The sequence below is a fragment of the Anomaloglossus baeobatrachus genome, chromosome 6, assembly GCF_048569485.1.
Source record: "Anomaloglossus baeobatrachus isolate aAnoBae1 chromosome 6, aAnoBae1.hap1, whole genome shotgun sequence".
Classification (NCBI taxonomy): domain Eukaryota; kingdom Metazoa; phylum Chordata; class Amphibia; order Anura; family Aromobatidae; genus Anomaloglossus; species Anomaloglossus baeobatrachus.
In genome coordinates, this window is record NC_134358.1 from 435,398,662 (window position 1) to 435,421,815 (window position 23,154).

At 40.9% G+C, this 23,154-nt stretch overlaps 1 protein-coding gene across 1 annotated transcript in view; it reads right to left on the reverse strand.

The window, feature by feature from the left end:
• The window catches only part of LOC142243954 (collagen alpha-4(VI) chain-like), a 261,579-nt gene that overhangs the window by 140,794 nt on the left and 97,631 nt on the right, over nucleotides 1-23,154 (reverse strand). The window contains exons 15-23 of the mRNA XM_075316147.1: nucleotides 21,294-21,347; nucleotides 19,182-19,253; nucleotides 18,910-18,936; nucleotides 17,845-17,889; nucleotides 17,374-17,427; nucleotides 16,083-16,145; nucleotides 12,013-12,078; nucleotides 7,610-7,663; nucleotides 4,876-4,911 (exon numbers count right to left, since the gene is read on the reverse strand). Coding sequence (XP_075172262.1) covers nucleotides 4,876-4,911; nucleotides 7,610-7,663; nucleotides 12,013-12,078; nucleotides 16,083-16,145; nucleotides 17,374-17,427; nucleotides 17,845-17,889; nucleotides 18,910-18,936; nucleotides 19,182-19,253; nucleotides 21,294-21,347 — 471 coding nt within the window. The remainder of the gene's footprint in view (nucleotides 1-4,875; nucleotides 4,912-7,609; nucleotides 7,664-12,012; nucleotides 12,079-16,082; nucleotides 16,146-17,373; nucleotides 17,428-17,844; nucleotides 17,890-18,909; nucleotides 18,937-19,181; nucleotides 19,254-21,293; nucleotides 21,348-23,154) is intronic.

Consider the following 23,154-nt stretch of genomic DNA (forward strand, 5'->3'; position numbering starts at 1 on the left):
ATCTCCTTACTGCTATCAGTAATCTCAGCTCTGACATTTAATCTGGGCAGTAGCTGTACAGAGCCTGAAGGTGATAATATTCAATAGGCCTCACTATGCCTCTTTCCTTTTCTGTTTTGAATAAGGCACAGCCCCATTCCGTCAATTGCAGAGGCCATATAGACGTATTCCCCATTGCATTAGGACACTGTCGGTAATGCCACAATGCCGATCTACATATTACATAATCACTCTACATTCTCCAGCTAAGACCAACTAAATTTTGTGTCAATTTTTTTATTTATTTTATACAAATTTACTCCATTTTTGGATAAAATGTTTGACTGCTTTCTGTTGCTGTCACGGGAGTGTCATGGGTGACAGACAGTCATGTGGTTTCTGGCAATAGAAGGTCACAGCGTTTGGCTACGAAAAATGCACCCTGACTTTCTGTTGTTCCTGCTGTTAGTATTCATTGTACTAGGTAGCTTTCCAGCTGGGTTTTCATCTCTTCCCCTTAAGGACCCAGCAAAGCTCTCCTTCCATCTAGCTGCTGTTTATCAGTATTCCCCTTGTGCTTAAATATTCCTATCTTCCCCGGACTTGTGCTGGGGATATTATTCAGTTCATTCAAGCTCTGGATGGAAGCAGGTGGCTTGTACTCATCTGTAGTAATGTTGCTGGGGGGGGCGTGGCCTGCACGCTGATGGCGACAGCTGCTTGAAGGAGAGCTCTGTGCTGACAGCAGGATAAACCGGCTCTTATCAGCTCACAGATAACAGGATTACCAGCTACAGGAGGTGTGAGTAACCCCAGCCCCCAGCTATGCCTAAGGGGAGACCTAAAAAAAACTGGCACTCCAGCCAAACTGACAGACTTCTACCCCCTGGATAGGGATCTCTCTTCACCAAGCAAGATGGCTTCCCACTCAGCTTCTTCCCACTCCTCACAAGGAGATACAGGCTGCTTGAGAGGCTGCACAGGCATTCCTCTGACAGAGGAAGCAATGCAATCTCTGCTGAAAACGCTGAGGGCTTCCTTGCAGGCTGATCTCAGAGAAATAGTAAGAGAGCTGAAGGAAGAGATCAGGTCTCTAGGTGATCGCACAGAGCATGTAGAAACTAAAATGGCTGAATTTGCAACATCACATAACAATCTGATAGATGCTAACACAGCTTTGGAAAAGGAGGTGGAGGCACTAAAACTTAAAATCAGTGATATAGAGGACAGATCCCGAAGAAATAACCTAAAAATCAGAGGGATTCCCTCATCAGTAGCAGATAAAGACCTCCAGGAATACTTCCACCAGTTTCTGCAGCTTATACTCCCTGGATGGGACACCAGAGACCTGATAGTGGACAGGATTCATAGAGTCCCTAAATCCAAAGGCATAGATCCAGCTCTGCCTAAAGATGTCCTGGCTAGACTTCATTTCTATAAAACAAAAGAAGCTGTGCTGCACACACTGAGGGGAAATCCAGCCCTGCCAGACACTTTCATGGGACTAAAAATCTTCCCAGATCTTTCTGCTGCAACTCTTAATAAAAGAAGAGAATTTGCCCACCTTTCTAAACTCCTTAGAGATCAAGACATCAAGTACAAGTGGGGTTTTCTGGTGAAGATGATAATTTTCAAAGATGGAGGCACTCACATATGTCATACTCCTTCTCAGCTGGGCAAATTGCTGGATGACTGGGGAATAGCCCACCCACCAAACCCTGGTGGGCAGGAGAATCATAGAGGCCCTCCAGACAGGATTAACCCTGAATGGTCAGTAGCTTAGCTGGGACTCCTTCCTGCTTATGGCACCTGCTGCCCCTGCTCCTGTGACACGGGATGTCACGTAGCCCCCCTGATGTTCTCGCCTATGGCGAGCGGTTATACACCGGGCACCCTACTCGGGGCAAACCGGTGTTGTTGGAATTTTTTTGTTTTTGTTCCTCTTCTCACAAATGTTCCTTAATTTTTTCTGGAAATTTCTCTCAATTCCTTGCTGGTCTAGCCCCTCTCATCCCTGATGGCGTTCCTAGGAATTCAAACCCCCCTGCAGCTCCAATATGAGAATTAAGATATTGTCTATTAATGTGAACGGACTCAACTCCCCAGCAAAAAGGTCAATGATGTGGAGAGAGGTGAAGGCATCCAACTGTGATATAGCGTGCATTCAGGAGACCCACCTTCTTTCCACAGATAATAAACGGCTACTTCATCCAAGGTTCCAACACACCTTTTTTGCTAATGACTCAAAAAAAAGAGGAGGAGTGGCCATTTTAATAAAGAACTCAGTGGCCTTTAAATTGATAAATGTCAGTTATGGAGCGGATGGAAGATATATTATTTTGTCTTGTTATATCACCTGCGTCCCTTATACCTTGGCAACGGTCTACTCCCCAAATTCATCACAATTGACCTTTGCTAGGAAATTTTTCCAGAAAGCACAAGAGAGAGGTGTTCAATGCCGCGCCAATAGATCACTTCAGAAGATGTTCAGATCAGTGTCACTTTATTGTCATTCAGGTCAACGCGTTTCTGGAGCATCTGCCCCCTTCATCAGGACCACCAGAAATAGAAATAACATCCAATTGGATGTTTTTTCTATTTCTGGTGGTCCTGATGAAGGGGGCAGATGCTCCAGAAACGCGTTGACCTGAATGACAATAAAGTGACACTGATCTGAACATCTTCTGAAGTGATCTATTGGCGCGGCATTGAACACCTCTCTCTTGTGCTTTCTGTTATCTACCATATTGGTGGCTGCAGCCCTGGATCGGTTGATATATGCGATTATAGTAGTTGTGGCTTCTCACAACTACAATTGGTGAGTAGATTTACTCCCCTATCCCCACCCCTTACATATTGGGGTAAGACCCTATTGCGCTTGTTTTTCCACAGCTGTTTTTTCTAGGAAATTTTTCCAAGCATTCAAAGATACTGCCACAGGGGCGGAAATCATCTGTGGAGACTTTAATATACCTGTAATACGCTCCATGGATTGCTCCAACACCAGCATCCCACATGCTAAGGAACTTAAGCATCTCATCAATGAATTCCATTTTCATGACATCTGGAGATGTTTGCACGCATCAGAAAGAGACTATACATTCTTCTCTTCCAGGCATCGCTCATACAGTAGAATTGATTTTTTTTTGGTCGATAGCAAATCTATAAGTAATTGTGTGGCAGCTGATATTGGTTTAATTACTTGGACAGATCATGCGCCGATCTCTTTGTCTGTTCAGGGTAGCTTTAATGTTCAAAATTCCCCTAGGTGGAGACTGAATACCAGCTTGCTTGGTAGGCAGAAGGTACATGATGAAGTAGAGTCAGTGTTAACAGACTATTTTAAACTTAATAATAATGGGGAAATTTCTGACGAGACCCTGTGGGCTGCTCATAAAGCCGTAGTCAGAGGGCAGCTCATAAAAATAGCCTCCATCCAAAAACGGAAAAAAGACGCAGATATTAAATATATATTAACCCGTATTCATCACCTTGAATCCCTGAATAAAGCCAAAGCATCCCCTAACTTGACTAAAGAAATTGTAACCCATAGATTCCAACTAAGATCCCTACTCCTGCAAAAATACGAACATAATCTTAAAAAAAAAAATAGATCGACATTTTATGCTATGGGGGATAGAGCGGGGTCCTTATTGGCAAGAAGGACGAAAAAACGTGAGATCCAATCTAAAATAGAATTCCTGAGGGACCCGAACGGAACAATCACTAGACATCCCATTGAAATAGCAGAAGCATTTGCGAAATACTATGAGGCCCTGTATAATCTAAAATATGATTCCAAAACGTCACAGCCGACTCAAGTGGATATACAGGGTTTCCTAGACACCCTGGATCTTCCCCGGGTCTCAGATGAGCAATTAGAGGAACTTAATCTTCCCTTTACTACACATGAAATCCTAGGTGCCATCAAAATGACTAAGTCTAACTCTGCCCCGGGCCCCGATGGGCTGCCATACGAATATTACAAACAATTTACATCTGTAGTAATGTTGCTGAAACTTTGCTGAACTTCTACTTGAGTCATCTAATGATAAGTAGGTCATGCATTTTCCCCCTGTGTGTGCTCCTTGTATCTTCTCTAGTGTTTAGTGGGGCTGACGAAGAGCTCATCCCATCTGTTCCCTATTTAGGGCTCAGCACTATGGATACCTAGGGTCAGGTATTCAGCTCGGCGTATAAGTGCGGAACCTATCTAGGTGGTGAGGGACCCCAGGGACTAGTGTTTGGTCAAGGGCCACCATGTCACTTTTCCCTAGACACAGGGTTTCCTTTTCGCTGTTGGCTTACTAGTTCCCCATACCTAACGTGACAGCTACATTTTCTTCAGTATGAAACTAGCACACAAACTATGTTTTATTTCAAGGCAACATTTTAAAGTTTTAAAGTTCTATTTTAACTTGTGGTTGAAAACCTACAGTATAAAAATTCAAAAGGATTTTAACACTTCCTTCTATGGCCATCTAGCATCTGTTTGAAATGTATCAAAATTAATTAGAGGCGATACCCATCACCCTTCCTTTCCAGCATCTTGGCTTTAGAACTCCAGTGGGACATGTATGTGCCAATCAGCATTACTCTACTTGGCTGCAAATTATAAAAATATAAAGTTTCTTTGAAAGTACTTGTATGATGAAAACTTCACAACTTCTTAAACATCAGTTTCATTATGCCAAAGAAAGCAAAAAAAAAGGCGAATAAATATTTATTTTATGATCACACAAACAGTCCAATAAATGTTAAATATAATTTCAAATATAAAGATTAAAAAAAACATAACTGACATTCTTTATTAGTAATCATAACATGAAATAAATCATTTAGTCTTTATTAAGAGAATACTAGAAGTGTTCTACCATGCTTGCCATAAATGCTTACCTTTAATCCAGGAGGTCCTCTACGGCCTCGTGGACCCTTGGTAGAAAATCATGGAAAGTTAATGTCATTAAACGTTTATGATCATAAAACTTGAGAGATTAAGTGGCTTCAAGCATTTTCTGTTTTTCCAGGACTTGATGCACATAGTCGCGCTACGTTGTTGAACGGCTTTCCCAAACACAAACACTTGATAATTTATTACACTTTCTAATGGTATTTTTCCTAATTTGGACTCTGCTATGAAATATAAATACAAGACAGACGTCTACATGCAGGAAATCACTTGTGCCACTGCCTGGTAACTTCATATAAATGAAAATGTAGTAAAATATTTGAAAATGATCTGTAAAATGATTTGATATCTGCTGAGCAAGCCTCACAGTCCAATAACTAGACTCCAGTAAATATTACTTGAAAAAATGTAATGGACCTCCATGTGCTCTCTATGAATGCAATTATGCAAAAGGGTAACTAAGCATAAAGCCTGACGCCAAGTCAGTTTTCCTTAGAGGAACCCCAGTTACATACCAACAAGGTCCATCAGCTGTCCTGTTCAAGGTTGTATCACCAATGGCCTGGCACCAAAGACTTATAAATAGTGATGAGCGGACTTGCAGATAACCGGGATCGGCAGGTCCGTGTTATCTGGTTTCTAAAATCCGGTTCCAGTCCGGATTCCAATCCCCATATGTCTATGGGGACCAGAATCCAGGGAATAAAAATGTTAGTAGAAGGGATGGGGGATAGGAGCACGCGCGCTTTACTTACCAAGCATCCATTATGGCGGTACTCTGCTTCCAGGCCAATCATTCCCTTCTGGAGCCGATAATTAACCCTCATTGAATTATCTCTGCTTTCCCTGCCCACTGATGCCTGTGATTGGTTGTAGTCAGACACGTCATCACCCTGAATGACAGTGTGTCAGTTCACTCCTTCCAATCACATGCTCTGTGTGCATCTATATTGTACAATAAAAGTAAACAAATAAATAAAACAATAGGCATAGGTTCCCCCCATAAAATGATGCCCAGCACAGATAAAGCACATGGCTACAGGCTGCAGCTCTCATCTTGGCTGTATATCAAAATAAGAGGAACCGCATGTGGCTTTTTTCTTTTTATTTAAATAATTTAAAAAAACAACATAGGATGTGACTCAGATGTAGTAGAGCTGAATCATTGTGGGACCTCGTGTGGATTACATTGGACCTCCAAGGGTGTTTTGGGGGTTAATAAAGTGGTGTTTTTTGTATTTTTATTTCAAGTAAATGTTTTTTTCGGTGTTTGTTTATATACTTTCACTTACAGATTTGTAATGAGGGTGTGTCATAGACACCTCCCATTACTAATGTAGGGCTTAGTGGCAGCTGTGGGCTGTTAGTAACCCCTGCTGTTTCCCTGACTGCCACTGCACCAGGGCAATTGGGAAGAGCTGGGAAAAGCACCAGGCTTGTTGTATCTAATGGATGTAACAATCCCGAGCAGCTGCAGGGTGCTATTTTTAGGCTGGGGTCCGGCCTGTAGCTGTAGGCTTTATCTGTGCTGAGTATCATAATACAGGGGGACCCTACACCAAATACTTTCTTTATTTTTATAACACGATACTGACCTGCAGACAGCGTCTGTGATTGGTTGCAATCACACGCTGTCCCACAGGTTGGGGGTGCGTCTGAATGCAATCAATCTCAGACGCCAGGCCGGCCGGTGAGCGGGGAAAGCAATGCATATGGATGAGTCTAATGAGCGGCCCAGGAAGTCAAGGAGAAGCTGCGGGAGCACTTTACAGCCATAACGGATCCTCAGTAAGTATGAAGCACTCACTTCATTCTTATTTTCTTTATTTTTCCTTTATTTTTTTTTTTCTTGAGTGCTAAATCCGGATCAAACATCTGAAATCCTGGGAACAAGTCCGACACCCAGTTACCTTTTAGCATAAAATAGTGAGGCACTATATATAAAAAGTTCTTGTACAAAAATGACTCCCTGCACAAAAGGTCACAAAAGTAAACAAAAAGACCAGTCTTTTAACACCAGTGATATAATATTTAATAAGGTTGTCCACTACTGGATAACCTCAACTTAATTCAATTAAAATGAAAACAGGGTACAATCATCTTCCAAATGAATTTGACACTATTGTTCTTGGAAAGTGACATGACATTTTGTAACATGAACAGGATGCAGGCAATGCTGGCCAATTTTTGACTGCAGCTCATAATTATTCCATCAGGGCAGATGTACGGACCAAATGAGCAATCAGCAAGAAGTGAGTAGCAGCCATAGCATCACTTCCTGTTGATTAACTCATTTTGTCCAAAAGTGGGGAGAGAGAAGCAAATGCTGATTGGACATGGGGCTTATGTTACAATGTCACGTGAGCCCCAAACCATGATTACCAACAGGAACGGATGGAACGGAGTTGAGTACAGTGTCTTTTATTTTAACTGGGGGAAACAAGTGGAATCAGAAGCGGTTGTCCTAGTAATGGACAACCCATTTAAAGGCTGCAGCTGACGAGCGGCCCTGACACAACGACATCACTGGAATGGTACTGCTGTGGGAGGAGTTTTTATGTTAATTGGAACTTTGAATTAATTAAGCTGGGGTTTCCACTAGAGAACAAAGTCTTTAAGCATTATACGTCTTTCAACATCACTGGCTCAATAATTTTCCACACTTTAAAGCTATCACCTACTATAAACAGTGAAACATCTTATAACCAGTTAACATTTTACCTCTGGGCCTTCATCACCAGGTTCCCCTTCAACGCCATCATTCCCTGGTTCTCCCTGTAAAAACGTTTTAACATTTTAAAAATACTTGTAATCAAATTTGTAAATGTAAATATTAGTATAATCTATAAATGCATGCAGTACAAATACTGTAATTCACCAGATGTTTAATGGGGTTTTTCCATATATTTTATTTATTTAGTGTGTAGTGTGAAATGCTATGAGGTTCATACACTTTATTTTTTATTATTTTCCACTAGGAGCTGGACTCATAAAATGATCTTCTTAATATCGGGGGTGGGATAAAGGTTCATAAATTATAGAACAATTCTGAGATTGATTGACAAAGCAAGAGAGATCTAAGATATTTATGAATATATGCAGTTTGTATTGTAATATCGGGTGACAGATCTGCTTTGTGTTGTGTATCAGCATATTCTTAAATTATTCTTATTTAATGTTATTTGTTCATTACCAGTCTGAAAATACAGATCAATTCCCGGCAATAAATATCGAAATAAATACAGATTAATAAAAAAAAAATAGATGTTTTTACAGAAAGAAGCAGCCATATTTACCAATACGTGGTCACATTACTAATGCACTTTAGGGTGCATCACCCCCCCCCCCGTCATATGCAGGGGGCACCCTTGTGCATTTGTAATACTAAACAATGGGAGTGACCAAAAGACTGTTAGCCGAAATGGTGAACTACCTGCCCCCCCATGGATGTGCATTAATAGCCTGACCTGGTATTGGTAAGTATGGTTCCTTTTTATTATTCATTTTTGGATGTATGTTTTTTTATTATGAATAATTTTTCTATGATCACATTCACGACTGTATAGAAAATACTGTATAAATACACATAGCAGAAGAAATGCTGCATTATTGACATTTAGGTTAAATACAGTATAAAGAAGACATCTAACATTATGACAGGAATGTAAATCATGAGCGGATGTATGGAGCTGGCAGTTAATGTCTGCCTGTCACATGGTTGCAATTCATTAGGGAACACCGTGAATGCGGAGCATAGATGGATTGTTATAACAGTCGGGAGGCTGTTGAAAACCTCTGTACTTGCTGTCACGGAGCTCCCGTGAAACCCAGCCTGTGGCTTGGTATCAAAGGAGACTGTGTTTGTTCCTATATAAAGTAATACACTGGTAGTGTTGTATATAGTATAAATGATCAGACAATCACAGAATCAAGGAGACAAATAAAAAAATTAAAACCACATAAAAATCTGAATTGCACCCGTTTTCCTCCATTAAAAAATAAAGATATTAAAAAATACACATATACATTTAGCCCAAAAGGTTCTAGTTTGGTCTAATCTGACCATAGCACCTTCTTATACATGCCATGTAGAGGACATAACTAGCATGTTTAAGAAGGTGATCTGGTCAGATGAGACCAAAGTAGAACTTTTGGAGCTACCGTAAATGTGATGTGCTTTGTGAAGCAGAAATCTAACACTGCACATCACCATCTCCAGCGTCAAACATGGTGGTGACCGCATCACGCTGGGGGGATGCTTTTCTTCTGCAGCTACATGAAAACTGGTCAGAGTTAAATAAGAAAATGAATGGAGCTGACTATAGGGAGATTCTGGAGGAAAACTAGTTAGAGGTTGCCAAAGACTTGAGACTGGGGTGTGGGTTCACCTTCCAGCAGGATAATGACCCTAAATTTACTGCCAGAGCTACAATGGAATGGTTTAGATCAAAGCATATTCATGTGTGTGAATGGCCCAATCACAGCACAGACCTAAATCCCATTGATAGTCTGCAGAAAGACTTGAAAATTGCTGTTAACAGACACTCTCCATCCAATCTCTCTGAGCTAAAGCTACTTTGCAGGGAAGAAACCTAGTATCATTTTCTTTACACTTCAAAAATACTTGCTACTTTGTGTTGTTAAATCACATAAAATTACAATGAAATTTAAAGTGGTTATTCCATGAACAAAGTCTTGAAATAGCAATGCATTCCACAATTGAATGTCTTTTAAAAAGTAAATAAAAATGTTCTTGTGAGATAATTTTATATATACTGTATGTCCCTGCTGTGTACTGTGTAATGGTCGTGCTTGACTGTACAGGGACATGGTCTGATCATACCACAGCTCCTGGGCAGGGGAGGGTGCAAAAGAGCATACAGACATTACAACAGGAGATCCCAGATTTTTTTTCTTTGAGGTAAAACATGTTTTTACAGGCAGAGACATTTTTTACTTCATAGGAAAAAGCATTTGTGATCCGACGCTGATCTGTCTGTATATGACAGACACGGACATTACACAGTACACAGCAAGGTCACATTTATAAGATTATCTCAGCACTGGAACATTTATTTTTAACACATCTAATTATGGAATTTATTTTTAATAAAAATTTTATTGATTAAAATGTACCATATTTTTCGCATTATAAGGCGCAGTTTTGTTCCCCCAAATTTTGGGGGAAAGTAGGGGGTGCGTCTTATAATCTGAATATACGGATTATATATACAGTAGGGCCCAGTGGAGGTGGGGGTAGCTCTGGAGCAGTGCTGGCGGCTGAGGCAGGCTGGTGGAGGCTGCAGGAGGCAGCGGGAGATCTCCTGCTCCCGCTCATATAATATGCACTGCCGCTGTCCATCACCATGGTGCTGAAACCGCACCGCGGTGATGGGCTGGGGGAGTGGCGCATATTATATGTGCCTGCGCCCCCCCTGTGATGGCACATGCCCCTCGTGTTAGATATGGCCCCCATGCTGCTGCCCATCCTAAAATAAAAAAGCTTTACTTACCGCCTACAGCGCTGATCTCCCGGTGTCTCCCTGCTGCCGCTGTGATCAGGCACGCAGAGATGATGTAACTTTGCTGTGCCGATCACATGACCGACACTGAGAAGCAGGAAGTAGAGGAGCTCAGCAGCACGGAGGGAGACACGAGGGAGGACAGCGCTGGAGAAGGTAAGTAAAGAGTTTTTTATTTTACTATGGGCAGCAGCATGGGGCCCATATCAAACACAGGGGGATATGTGCCATCAATAGGGGGCCATGGGCAGCACAGGGGGATATTTGCCATCCATAGGGGGCCATGGGCAGCACAGAGGGATGTGTGCCATCCATAGAGAACCATGGGCATCACAGGGGAACGTGTGCCATCCATAGGGGGCCATGGGCAGCATAGGGGGACGTGTGCCATCCATAGGAGACCTGTGCCAGCTGTAGGAGACATGTGCCATCTATAGGAGACCTGTGCCAGCTGTAGGGGACGTGTGCCAGCAATAGGGGATGTGTGCCAGCACAAGGGGACATATGCCAGCACAGGGGGACGTGTGCCATAAATAGGGGATGTGTGCCATCAAAAGGTGACGTGTGCCATCAATAAGAGACGTGTGCCATCAATGGGGGACATGTGGCATTACTGGGGGACGTGTGCCAGCACAAGGGGGCTATATTAAATATAAGGGGGCCATATCTAGATTAAGGGGGCTAATTTTAGAATGGGGGGCTATGAGGGACATATACCCTATATGATTTGTTAGACGGACACTGACATTATAAGACGGACCCCATTTAACATTAACAATACATTTTTTTCTCTTTTCCTTAACCAAATTTGGGGTGCATCTTATAATCAGGTGCGTCTTATAAAGCGAAAAATACGGTACTTTGCTTATGGGACAAACCCATTGAAGTCTGTGCATGTAACATAAAAAAAATAAAACTTCACAGGATATGAATACTTTTTCAAAACACTATATCTAAAAATGGTATCAATAAATCACTAGCTTGTCCTGCAAGAATTGAGCCCATACAGAGCTCTCTCAACCAAAAAATGTAAACTTTGTGTCTCAGAAAATAGCAATTACTCACCTCATTACTTTTTACTACATATTTATTATTTCTTTAACATTAAATCATAGAAAAAAAAGAACAAAATTTAGAATCGCGATAATCGTTCTGCTGGAGAATAATGCTACAAGATCATAATGTACAGTGTATAAACAATCCAAAAAAACAGTGAGAAATGAAATTTCACTGTTCTAATTTTTCCCCATTTGCTAGTGAACTACGTGGTGAAATGAATGACAATGTAATTTAAAAGTATAACTCGTCCCAGAAACAGAACAAGCCCTCATATAACTGTGGAAAGAAAAATAAAAAAAGTCATGGCTCTTGTATGAAGGAGAACAAAAAGCAAAAAGGCAAAAACAAAAATTAGTCCTGTGGGGAAGGGGATTAAATATAATTTTCTTCTCCATTCGCTATATACAGGGAGTGGTTAATTAGAAGTTACAAATATTTGTGATTTATTCACTGTGAAAAATTTGTCCAGATTTTAGATTAATACTATCTAATAAACTATAAACACTGCTGCTTAAAAATGCTCAAACACTTTATTTTAGTTACCGGTCTTCCGTTGTTTCCTTCAATTCCTTTTGGACCTTGAATATTATTGTTAATACCAGGTTCACCCTAAAAAGAATAAAAATATTTTTTATCAGGCAACAAGGAATTGTCAAAATGTACAGAGTGACTCAGTAACTTGATAAAAGTTATTGCCATATACAATGGAGTTCTCTCTTATAACAACAGGCAGGAAAAATTGGGTTTCTTCAGTTCAAAGAAAAACTGGCAATGAATTTGTTCGAGATCAAGAACTGAAGAAAGTAGTAGGGAACATTCATCAGACATGAAAAAAAAGACATTGTGAAGATGAATACAGTTAGAGGAGTCACACTTCTGATGGTCCGACCATAATAGGTGGTAATGGCGTCTAGATATTAATCTAGTAACAGATGCTCAGGGTCAGTTAATAGTGAATTATGTAGCAGTACATGTGTGTCGCCCTGGGCAAGCCAGGGGACACAGGTCACACACCACCACACCCCACATCCCCGGTAGGGACATCTAAGCTAACCAAAAATCCTTGTTGCCTTCCTCCAGAGGCTGATGATTCACACCAGGGGGTGGGCCAGGCGGTTGGCTCCGCCCACCAAGGAGTTCACAGCTCTGGAGGCGGGAAGAACCAGGCAGATAGAGTTTGGAGGAGGAAGTTGAAGGAGTGGAGGAGTAGCCCAGACAGGGCCAAAGTAACCAGCTAAGTGAAAGTGAAGGAAGAAAAGTAGTAAAAGAGGAAAGCAAGTGAGGTGACAGGAAAGGAAGAAAGCCTGAAGGGTCCAGCTGTGTGTAGGGCCAGGTCAGCAAGGTCAGCAACGGCGGTGACTGTCTGGAGGGGGACCGTTTGGAAGTTCCTGGAAGGACCCCGTTGGCTGTGTGCCCGGCGGTCTGGAGCAGTGTTCCGAAGGACAGTCAGCACCAGGGCAGGGGCCTCTCGGACCCCGGCAAGGCTAGGAGTCGCCAAATTTGCCAAATCCGCCAGTGAAGGGGACGTAGATCCCCCAACAACCAAGTCCCGATTGAAGGCAACAGCCCAGCCAGTGTAGAAGAGACACCGCCACCGCCAAGGCACCCGTTTCTTAGGGCCAGCGCCTGCGGGCAAAGAGTAGAGCTCCCCCGGTCCAGCTTGAAGCCGGGGAGCGGGTTACCGGTGGGGACCCATCGCAACCAACAAGTACACCAAGGTGCAAGGAAGAGGGACATCACCGTCACCTACCGGGAGAGCAAGTGCAGCCGTCCGTGGGACCCTCTTACCAGCCGTTTGGTTTACCGTAAAAACTGTTTCCACGTCTCAGGCTGAGTGAGTACCACAGTGCCGCAAGGCACAGCGCTGCCCCCGCGTCCCTGCGCCCACCAGGCTCTGCACCTCCCTCACCATCACCGGGCCCCGGGATCACCAACCCCTACCCACGGAGGGGCAACACAACACCTGGCTGTTCCGCATCCCCATCCCCGGGAGCCCCGTATAGAGCAGCGGTGGTGAAATCACCACAACCGTGGGTGGCGTCACGGACAATAAACAATCTCCCCAACCAAAATCCCCTTTTCACTCACGGGCGAGGAGTGCCGCTCGAGAAACCCCCGGGATCCGGCCCACCGCTCGAGCCACCACTGAGCAGCAGCCGCCGGACCCGAGCAGAAGGGGTGAGCGTAGTGTGCTGACACCCTCCTCCCCGCCCGCGACACATAATATAAAACTAAATGACATGTATTTGAACTAGAAATTGCCTGCATGTGAGCTGGAAGGAGAAATTGTGTTTGTCTTCTAGGTCAAGCACCGAAGTAGAAGAAAGGTTGGACTCGATCCACCAGTGAATTTTTACACCTTAGTAACTATAAAATGATGGCTTTGTATCAAATACTAGCCAAAGTGTCTTGTCCTCTGTATTTAACATTAGACATAATCCTCAGGGCTAGGAACTAGGCAAGGTGCTCTTTAACAATTCTATAACTGGAAAAAAAATATGGGTCACATATCGAAAAATGATACACTGATCTATGGTGGCTGAGCAAAAATTGACAAAACTGATCATAAGGTTCTTAGTTTAATATTTTGATAAGAATGTATGAAGCCCACCGCCAAGTCATGTTAAACCAGTCAGTGGGTCCTTAATCGAAAAGGTGTGGCACCAAGGGCAAACATTATGATCCAATAAAGTAAAATTTAGCTCACCGACTTGCTGTAGCCCCACTCCACTTCCAGAGTGTAGCGCACGAAGAGGCTGGACCAGCCAATATCATTAAATTGGCTGGTCCAGTCTCTTCGTAATTCATAACGTGGAGCTCCCCATCCTGAGAATACCAGCCTTCAGCCGTATGGCTTTATTTGGCTGGTTTTAAAATTGGGGGTGACCGCACGCCGTTTTTTTTAATTATTTAATTATTTATTTCACTGCTCAGTATAGACACGCCCACCGGTTGCTGTGATTGGGTGCAGTGAGACACCTGTCACTCAGCGTGGGGGCGTGTCTCACTGCAACCAATCATAGGTGCCGGTGGGCGGGGAAAGCAGGGAATACGAGATTGTTTAATGAGCGGCCGGCTTTTTCAAAATAGTGAAAGCTGCAGGAGCAGTGTGAATTCCGTGCAGCGCCGCGCCGGAGATCGGGGATCGGTGAGTATATGAGAGAGGGCTGCTCAATTCAGTTACTCAGGAGTTTAGCGGTCAATGGTGAGCCCTTCACAGGTGACCGCTAATCAGGACGCGACACAGACAGAGCCGCAGCATGACCATGAAGTCAGGTTAAGTTTACCCGAGTTCATTCTGATCGTGCGGCTCTTTCTGTGTCTGCTGTCAGCGGCCATTCAGCTCTGCTACATGGCTGTCTGTGTCTGCTGTCATCTTCCATTCAGCTCTGCTACATGGCTGTCTGTGGCTGCTGTCATCTGCCATTCAGCTCTGCTACATGGCTGTCTGTGTCTGCTGTCAGCGGCCATATAGCAGAGCTGAATGGCAGATGACATAGTAAAAACGCATCCCTACACATTACACACGCTTGGCAAGTCAATAAATAAAAAAAAAAAAAAGGGTGGCCAAAGCATACGTCACAGAACACATGATCTAAAGGATCGCACACAAAATTGATCAATTTAACAGATTACTAACACTCGTGTGACAGCAAATGAACGACCTACGTGCAATCTCATAAGATCCCGTATGCAACCTGAGCGTGTCACATCGCAAATGCGATTGTACAACTAATTGCAACGTGTAAAGCAGGCTTTAGTAGGTAAAATTTAACTTTTAATTCATCAATTATAAAATCCTCAGTGGCATACAGTAAATAAAATATGGAATAAGGTAGATAGCTCAGATCTACGTGTTTCGGCATGTAGTTTTAATCATGATCGTGATGTGGTAATGGGCTTCATACAATCTGGTTAGAATATTAAACTAAGGACTTCACATTCAGTTGTGTACATTTTTGCTTATAGATCAGTCAGGGTGTGATTTTTAGAAGCACATTATATGCCTTTGTCTACAGTTAAAGCATTCTCTTTGACAATTAATAGTATCAGTAATATCTATCAGTATTATAAAGTTAAAGTGAACATGTCATGATCGAAACTGTTATTTACCTGCAGACATAGGACTAATCTGTAAGTAACTAAAGTTAAAATCATGTTAGGCTGACTTACTGGAGCTACAGTTAAAGGAAGAAAATTAATTTATATCCGCTTTGCAGCTGCTTGCTTCCATTCATTGGGGCAGAATGCTCCCTATATATTGAACGGCGACAACAATTACTCTGCGGCACTCTGAATGTCAGCCATCTCTCTACACAGAGCGCAGAATGTCAATCAGTATGCTAAAAAGTGATCACAGCTGAGCTCACCGTATAATGAGCTGTTAATGGAATTGTTCCCTGCACCACCCCATGATGACAAGCTAGTGGCTAAAGGGAGAATTTAGTTCATTTTCTCGCTATAGCTGCTGATCCGGTAAGGCAGACAAGTAAGATTTTAACACAAATTACCTGCAGATTACATGCAGATTAGCTTGATACCTGTCGCTAAATAGCCTTTATCAATGTGACAGGTTGCCTTTAAAATTAAACATTTAACATTGCATTACTTACAGGGTCACCTCTAAGCCCGGATTCACCTCGTTCCCCTGGTTCTCCACGAGGACCTCTTCTGCCCTAGAGTCCATAGGCACAAAAAATATGACAGCTTTGCTTAATAAAAAGACATTACAGATTTTCAACATATTAACATGTTTAATTGAGAAAAAACTATAATTGGTACTATGTATGAATTGTTACTATTGGTATCTAGTATCAGTATACTATTTACCCCTTATAATTCTGTCTTTTTAATATAAAAACTGTAAATATTCTTGACAATTAATAATTTGCATATAAACAACTGTGAAGTCTATAAAACAGAGTTATGGGAAAATATCCCCTTCTGAGAGCAGAATGTTGAGGATTGTGGAATTTAGGTACTGTCGAACTAACAGCGATTGTTTACAAGGAGTATACTCAATGATGAGAAATATTTATACTACAGAACCTTTGCCCATTAGTATGTATAATTTAAAGTTAGGTACGTAACAAATAACTTTTTAGAGAAAGCCATTTATTAGCTCTGGTTTAGTTAACACATTTTTAAACGCCCTGTAAGATGGTGACTTTGGTACCTGTAGTACTATGAGTCTCATTGGGGCATATCTACCTATCTAGATACCTTCACCCATGGGTGTGTCCCATATGTTATAACGGTGTCTGTTTGTTTGACACATGTTTAGTGTGGGGAGGTTGTTATACCTCCAGAAGAAACCTCTGTGAGAGAGAGAAAAAGAGGGTGCACTTGACCTGACCAGTTTAGGTCAGTGTGTGGAGGCTGGTATGCCTCTGGAAGGAATCTCTGAGAGAGAGAGAGGCTTTGTTTGACCTAACTTGGGCAGTGTGAGGAGGCTGCTGAGAACTCCATGAGGATACTTTTAGGAAGAAGCTGTATCCAAATTTGTGTAGTCGTATCACAAGTGAAACAGACTGTATACCGTATTTGTGTTCATTTGAAGTCAGAAGAGGGTTTGTGTTATGTTCCTGGTGAATGGTTTATGTGAGGCTGAAATAAACTTTTTAAGTGAAATTGTTCCTGTCATTAACTTGAGAAGCAAGCTCAGTGAGTAACCCCATCGAAGGCCTACTAGGAAATTCCAAGTTAGATGAATCCCTAATTTGGGACCCTGATCAATACAGTAGACAAATATGTCTCTTGTTCTAGAGAACCGACATGTCAGTGATTTTAACAGACAATGTATTGACTTTGATAAAAAAAAAAAGTGTAACGCTTCAGTTGGGTCTACCGTGGAGTGGAAACTTTACTGCCAGATTTCACCAGAAATTACATATGTCTGCATACCCTTGGTCCTTGAATCCCTGTTTCACCCTGTAAACCAGGAACTCCACGGGTTCCCTAAAAAACAAACAAAAAGTGTAATTATAATTAACAGAATATTCAGAACAATGGGTAAATGGAGTGATAACACGAAGAAAGCTTCTTAAGGTAATTGAAAGGTTAAAAAAAAAAATGAAGAAATAAGCTGACTATTTTCTTCCTGGTGTCATTTTCAGATCACTCCTTTCTAATTTCTAATCCCCAAATGTTTCACTTTGAATTCTGGTCCTGCTCCTGCACATTATTGAAAGCTAATATTTTTAATCAGCATATGATACTAAGTTCTTATTTTTATCCACTTTTCTAGTCTTGGCAATAGTTTAATATAGTCTTAGAGGAGACACTTAAAAAATATGGTATATGAATTACAAAACGATAAGTTGATATACTACATCCTTGCATGATTTAATAGATTTCCAAAAGACTTTATTTTACCTGCTCCCCCGACACGCCATCAATACCATTATCACCATCGTCTCCCTACAAAATTATAAATCAGCAATAAAGGAAATAGAATCATTAAAATTATAACATCATGCAAATTATCACAGTCTAATTCTTGAAGCAATATTTGTTACTTATTGTAAAACTTATGCCAGTTTTTAACACTAATTTTACAATTGTAAAAAATTTGTAGAAGTCTATTCATCTATATTTTATCAGCACAGTAGCTCAGTGGTTAGCACTGTTGCTGGGTTCCTGGGTTCAAATCCCATCAAGGACAATAACTGCAAGGAATTTGTATGTTCTCCCTTTGTTTGCGTGGGATTCCTCCAGGTTCTCCTCCTTCCTGCCACACTCCAAAGACATACTGATAGGGGATTGATCATCACTTTCCCGATTGGGACTCACAATTTAATGTCTGTAAGTGTTGTGGGATATGATGGCGCTATATAAGCAATGCATAACAAATAAATAATGAATAAATAAAACGGATGAGTAGAGAAGAAAGATAGATGTTGATCTGTTCTGAGTGGTAAAACAATGCACCATTATAGGTTTGGGCATTTGGGAATTTTGATCTCTGCTTGTTGGGCCCCCACTCTTTTATAGAAAAAGAGAAAGAAAGAAAGAAAGAAAGAAAGAAAGAAAGTAATAGAAGGTAGCACTGCATAAAAGATGCAGAAAGTGAACTTATTTATTAGCCCATCTCAGCTGGCGACGTTTCGGTTATATTGAACCTTTATCAAGCCTTGATCACTTGAGAAATGTTCAATGTAATCGAAACATCGCCACATCAGATGGGCTAATCAATAAGTCCACTTTCTGCATCTTCTGCCTTTAATATTTTTTCTATAGATTAAATAATTGAATATTGCTTGGGAGGCTTTGCACCCTCCGACTACTTGCTATTGTGCTGCTCTACTATTTTTTCTAGATAGATAGATAAACAGAAGTAAAAAAGCACAATCAAATATAACAATTTCCTCAATGCCCTGCTAAGACTGAATTTAAAATTAGTGTTAAAATTGTTAGAAATATTGCTTCAATTTAACTTACTCGATCTCCTCGAAAACCTCTTCCACCCTGAAAAGAAAAAAGTGAATTGTCAATGATACTGTACATGGTATTACATGTTACAAACTATATCTGAAGACATCACACATTATATAATTCTCACACAAAATCAGATTCAACACATCATACACATCAATAACTAATTGTGAAAAATGAATTTCAATTTTGTGAGATACTGTTTCATACTGAGTTGCTGTGTGTTATTATACAGCCGCTATGAGTATCCAGTCTACAATAGATCTGTACACACTTGCCTTTAGACCTCGAGGTCCTTGACAGCCACTTTCTCCACTAGTCCCATTTAATCCACAAAGACCTCTCTCCCCCTAAAGAATATACATATATAATATAAATTATTACATTTTCTTATACATTACTATTCCTTATTCATACTATTATGATATTCAGTGTAATTTATGTGTGTTTGATTTTACAGAACATCTAAAGGTAAATTAACAAGCCAGAAACAGTCTCTTAAGTAAATAAAATATAATTTGTCCTTCAAGGGCCCAGATTTAGCGATAATTTTGAATGATATAAAGGGACAATGTGAAAGATTCTCATGTTTTCATTAGTAATGAGCACTAAAATGTTCAAATGCTCGGTACTCGAATCGAGTAGGTTGGACGCTCAGACGGGCTCGACTCGAGTACTTAGTACTCCGAGAGTTAAGTATGTTGAGCACTCACAAGATACTCAACCGAGTAACAGGCGATCAAGAACACTGATGCTCAATCGTATCGAGCTGTGTTAAACATGCTCGCTCATCACTAGTTGTCATACCACTGCATTATCGTTTTCCTGCAAGACCAATATATATCTTCTGGCTACATAATGACATTATTATTTATTGGTGTTTTTTCATGCGCTCTGAGGTCAAGGCAATATTTAATTTGCATCAATCCTGTGTTATATCACTATGTACATTATCCTTGTACAAGGATATCATCGTGTAGATTAATTTTGTGCTTTTGTGTATCGTTTTACTGTGACACTATTCTTAATAAAATTTCTCTGCTGTAATTTTATTGATCACTATGTAAATTATCTTTATGCTTTGACATCCATGTACACTCACTAATGTGCATCGCTATGTGCATGATTCTGGTGTTGTAACTGTTTACAGTGTGTATTATTTATTTGATGTGACATGACTCTGGACATTATCTATATATTTTGATATCTCTATGTGCATTATCCCTGTGAATTTATTACTTTTGCCACAGAATGGAGACCTAAATGAACATAAGCTCCTCTACTTGTTCACAATTAGCTAAACGTGGTCATGGTGGCCTCAGGCCTTCTTTAAAGTTCTCCTTTGAAAACTCATGGCTAAAAGCAGGTGCAGGTGGCCATAGATTCCCATCTGAAAGAATAGGGACAATTCTAATAATGACACTGATCAAACTCTGAGAGGCTATGGAAATTGGACTGTTCATAGATGATATCTGAATGCAGTCCGATGGTTTTCACATATTCATTGACTTGTGTGGCCTAATTTGATCCAAATACTGGATCAAACTTGAGAATGCAGTGGTTTTTTTCCAGCCTCTGTATGAAGAAATTAAAAAAAAAAAAATTGGATACTTACATGGCTCACGTCTCCAACTCGATCTGATTTGACAACAAATATGCTCATCTGCACCTGCCCTTGTACGTATGCTCCGGCCAATGTGGGTCTCAAGATTATGATGCATCAAAGTAATGATTTTTTGGCATAAATGTCAAATGTATAATTTGAGTCCACCAAAAACTGATTCACCAAATGTTCATCACCACCATATTGTTCAATAATGAGAGCCTATAATCCCCAGTATGCCTATCCTGCTATTTAATAATCAGCGGGTCCACCAGTCTTTATAATCAACCCTAACTATTTAGGAGAATGAAGTCTGCTTTTTCACTACATTGCAAAACTTACTGCTATGTATTAACTCTGCTTATTCCCAGGGATTAATAATTCATGCTACAAATAAATAAGATTGAAAGGTAATAATCTCCATAGTACTGTACTGCTTCAGATACATTCTATTCACTGAACCCAAAACCACTAGTAGTTTTATCAGGGGTCACATATCGAACTTGTGGTTTATTCCTGACAGTTTTAGAAATATAGAGTACATAGATAATTTTAGATCCCTTTTTAAACTCTGCCATAATGGAAACATGTTCCAGTTTACATGAGTTCATATTTTCCAAACAAATGTCAAATGCAATTCAGCTGCTTTGTTTTTTAAATGTAAAAACTATGCATAAACATGCTGAAGAAATGTAAAATGCCATGATAATTCAGAACAAAGTGCTTAAATATTTACAAATACAGTATTTCTGCTCTCAATCCATAATGTTCCAATTTGTTTACTTACCATCCCACCTTCTTCACCAGGATGCCCTTGAGAGCCCCTTGAACCAGGCCTTCCCTAGTTACAGAGAAAGTAATTAGAATAAAAAAAAAGAATTAGTAATAATAAATAAATCTTTAGAGGTAACTGTTTGTGCTATACAGTTACTATTTAACAATACTAAAAAATGGACATCTTTCATTGGTAAGAAAACCTTACTACAGTAAAAGACACTGTTCCCACAGACTTTGTTTAGGGCTATAAGCTAAAAAAAAAACTATTGAAGATGTGGTGTTATACAAAGCAGAGGTTGGATACTTGTGTTCTCATATTCTTTTACCTTCGGGAAATAATAATACAAACAGTGTATACTAGCATTATCAAAAAAACAATGTGCTTGTAACATAATTGTAACACAGTTAGAGCCCTAAAATATATGATTGATAAAGTATAATTCTTGTCAGATTAACATCAGATTAGTTTTTTGCCCATATAAGAAAAATAAAACCTCAAGCAATGGATTTGAGAGTAGATCCCATTATCTTAGGCGGGCTTTGCACACTACGACATCGCAGGTGCGATGTCGGTGGGGTCAAATTGAAAGTGACGCACATCCGGCATCGCATGCGACATCGCAGTGTGTAAAGCCTAGATGATACGATTAACGAGCGCAAAAGCATCGTAATCGTATCATCGGTGCAGCGTCGGCGTAATACATAATTACGCTGACACGACGGTACGATGTTGTTCCTCGCTCCAACAGCAGCACACATCGCTGTGTGTGAAGTCGCAGGAGCGAGGAACATCTCCTACCGGCGTCACCGCGGCTTCCGTAGGTTATGCGGAAGGAAGGAGGTGGGCGGGATGTTTACATCCTGCTCATCTCCGCCCCTCCGCTCCTATTGGCCGCCTGCCGTGTGACGTCGCAGTGACGCCGCACGACCCGCCCCCTTACAAGGAGGCGGGTCGCCGGCCAGAGCGACGGTCGCAGGGCAGGTGAGTGCATGTGAAGCCGGCGTAGCGATAATTTTCGCTACGCCAGCTTTCTCAAGATATTGTACCTGCGACGGGGGCGGGGACTATCGCGTGCGACATCGCAGCATCGGCTTGCGATGTCGCAACGTGCAATGCCCGCCTTAAAGGGAATTTCCTTTATATTTTTTCTTTTGGAAACATTGTATTGCTTAAAGGGAATATGTCACCAGGTTTTTGCTACCTCATTTGAAGGCAACATAATGTAGGAAAAGAGATTCTGATTCCAATGATGCCTCACTTAGATTACTGAGTGCAGCAGTTGTGATACAATCAGAGTTTTTAGGTGTAGCAAAGCTCAGAAAGCTAACTCGGCCCACACCACTGATTATCAGTTGTCCGTGTACATTGTATATTGACAGTAAGCTGCTAATCAAAGGTGCGCAAAATTGGACCTGTATGCACATGAGCTGTCGTCCTGTAATCTTAAACTCCTACTTAGAAAACACTCATTGTATTGAAACAACAGCAAGCAGACTAATAAGTGACACATTGCTGAAATCAGAGTCTCAGTCCCTACCTCATGTAGCCCTCATATTACATGGCAAAATCCTGCTGATAGATTCCCTTTAACTTCTTCCACTTCAATGTACTTTGAATGTAATTCAACATTTATATTAACGTCTTCTTCCCTTTATATTTATATTCTGAGAGCCATAACCTTTTCCTTTTTCTTTTCTTATGGCTATATGAGGGTTTGATTTTTAATGGACAAGTTTTAAGTTTAAAGAAGTTGTACATTTAAAAAATAAATCTGCATGTGTTCTTTGTGAAATGAAAGAAAAATGTTCAGATTCAGTTTTATTTATGCCTCATTTTGGTATTGTAGTATATTGTTCTGCCAATCCTTGAT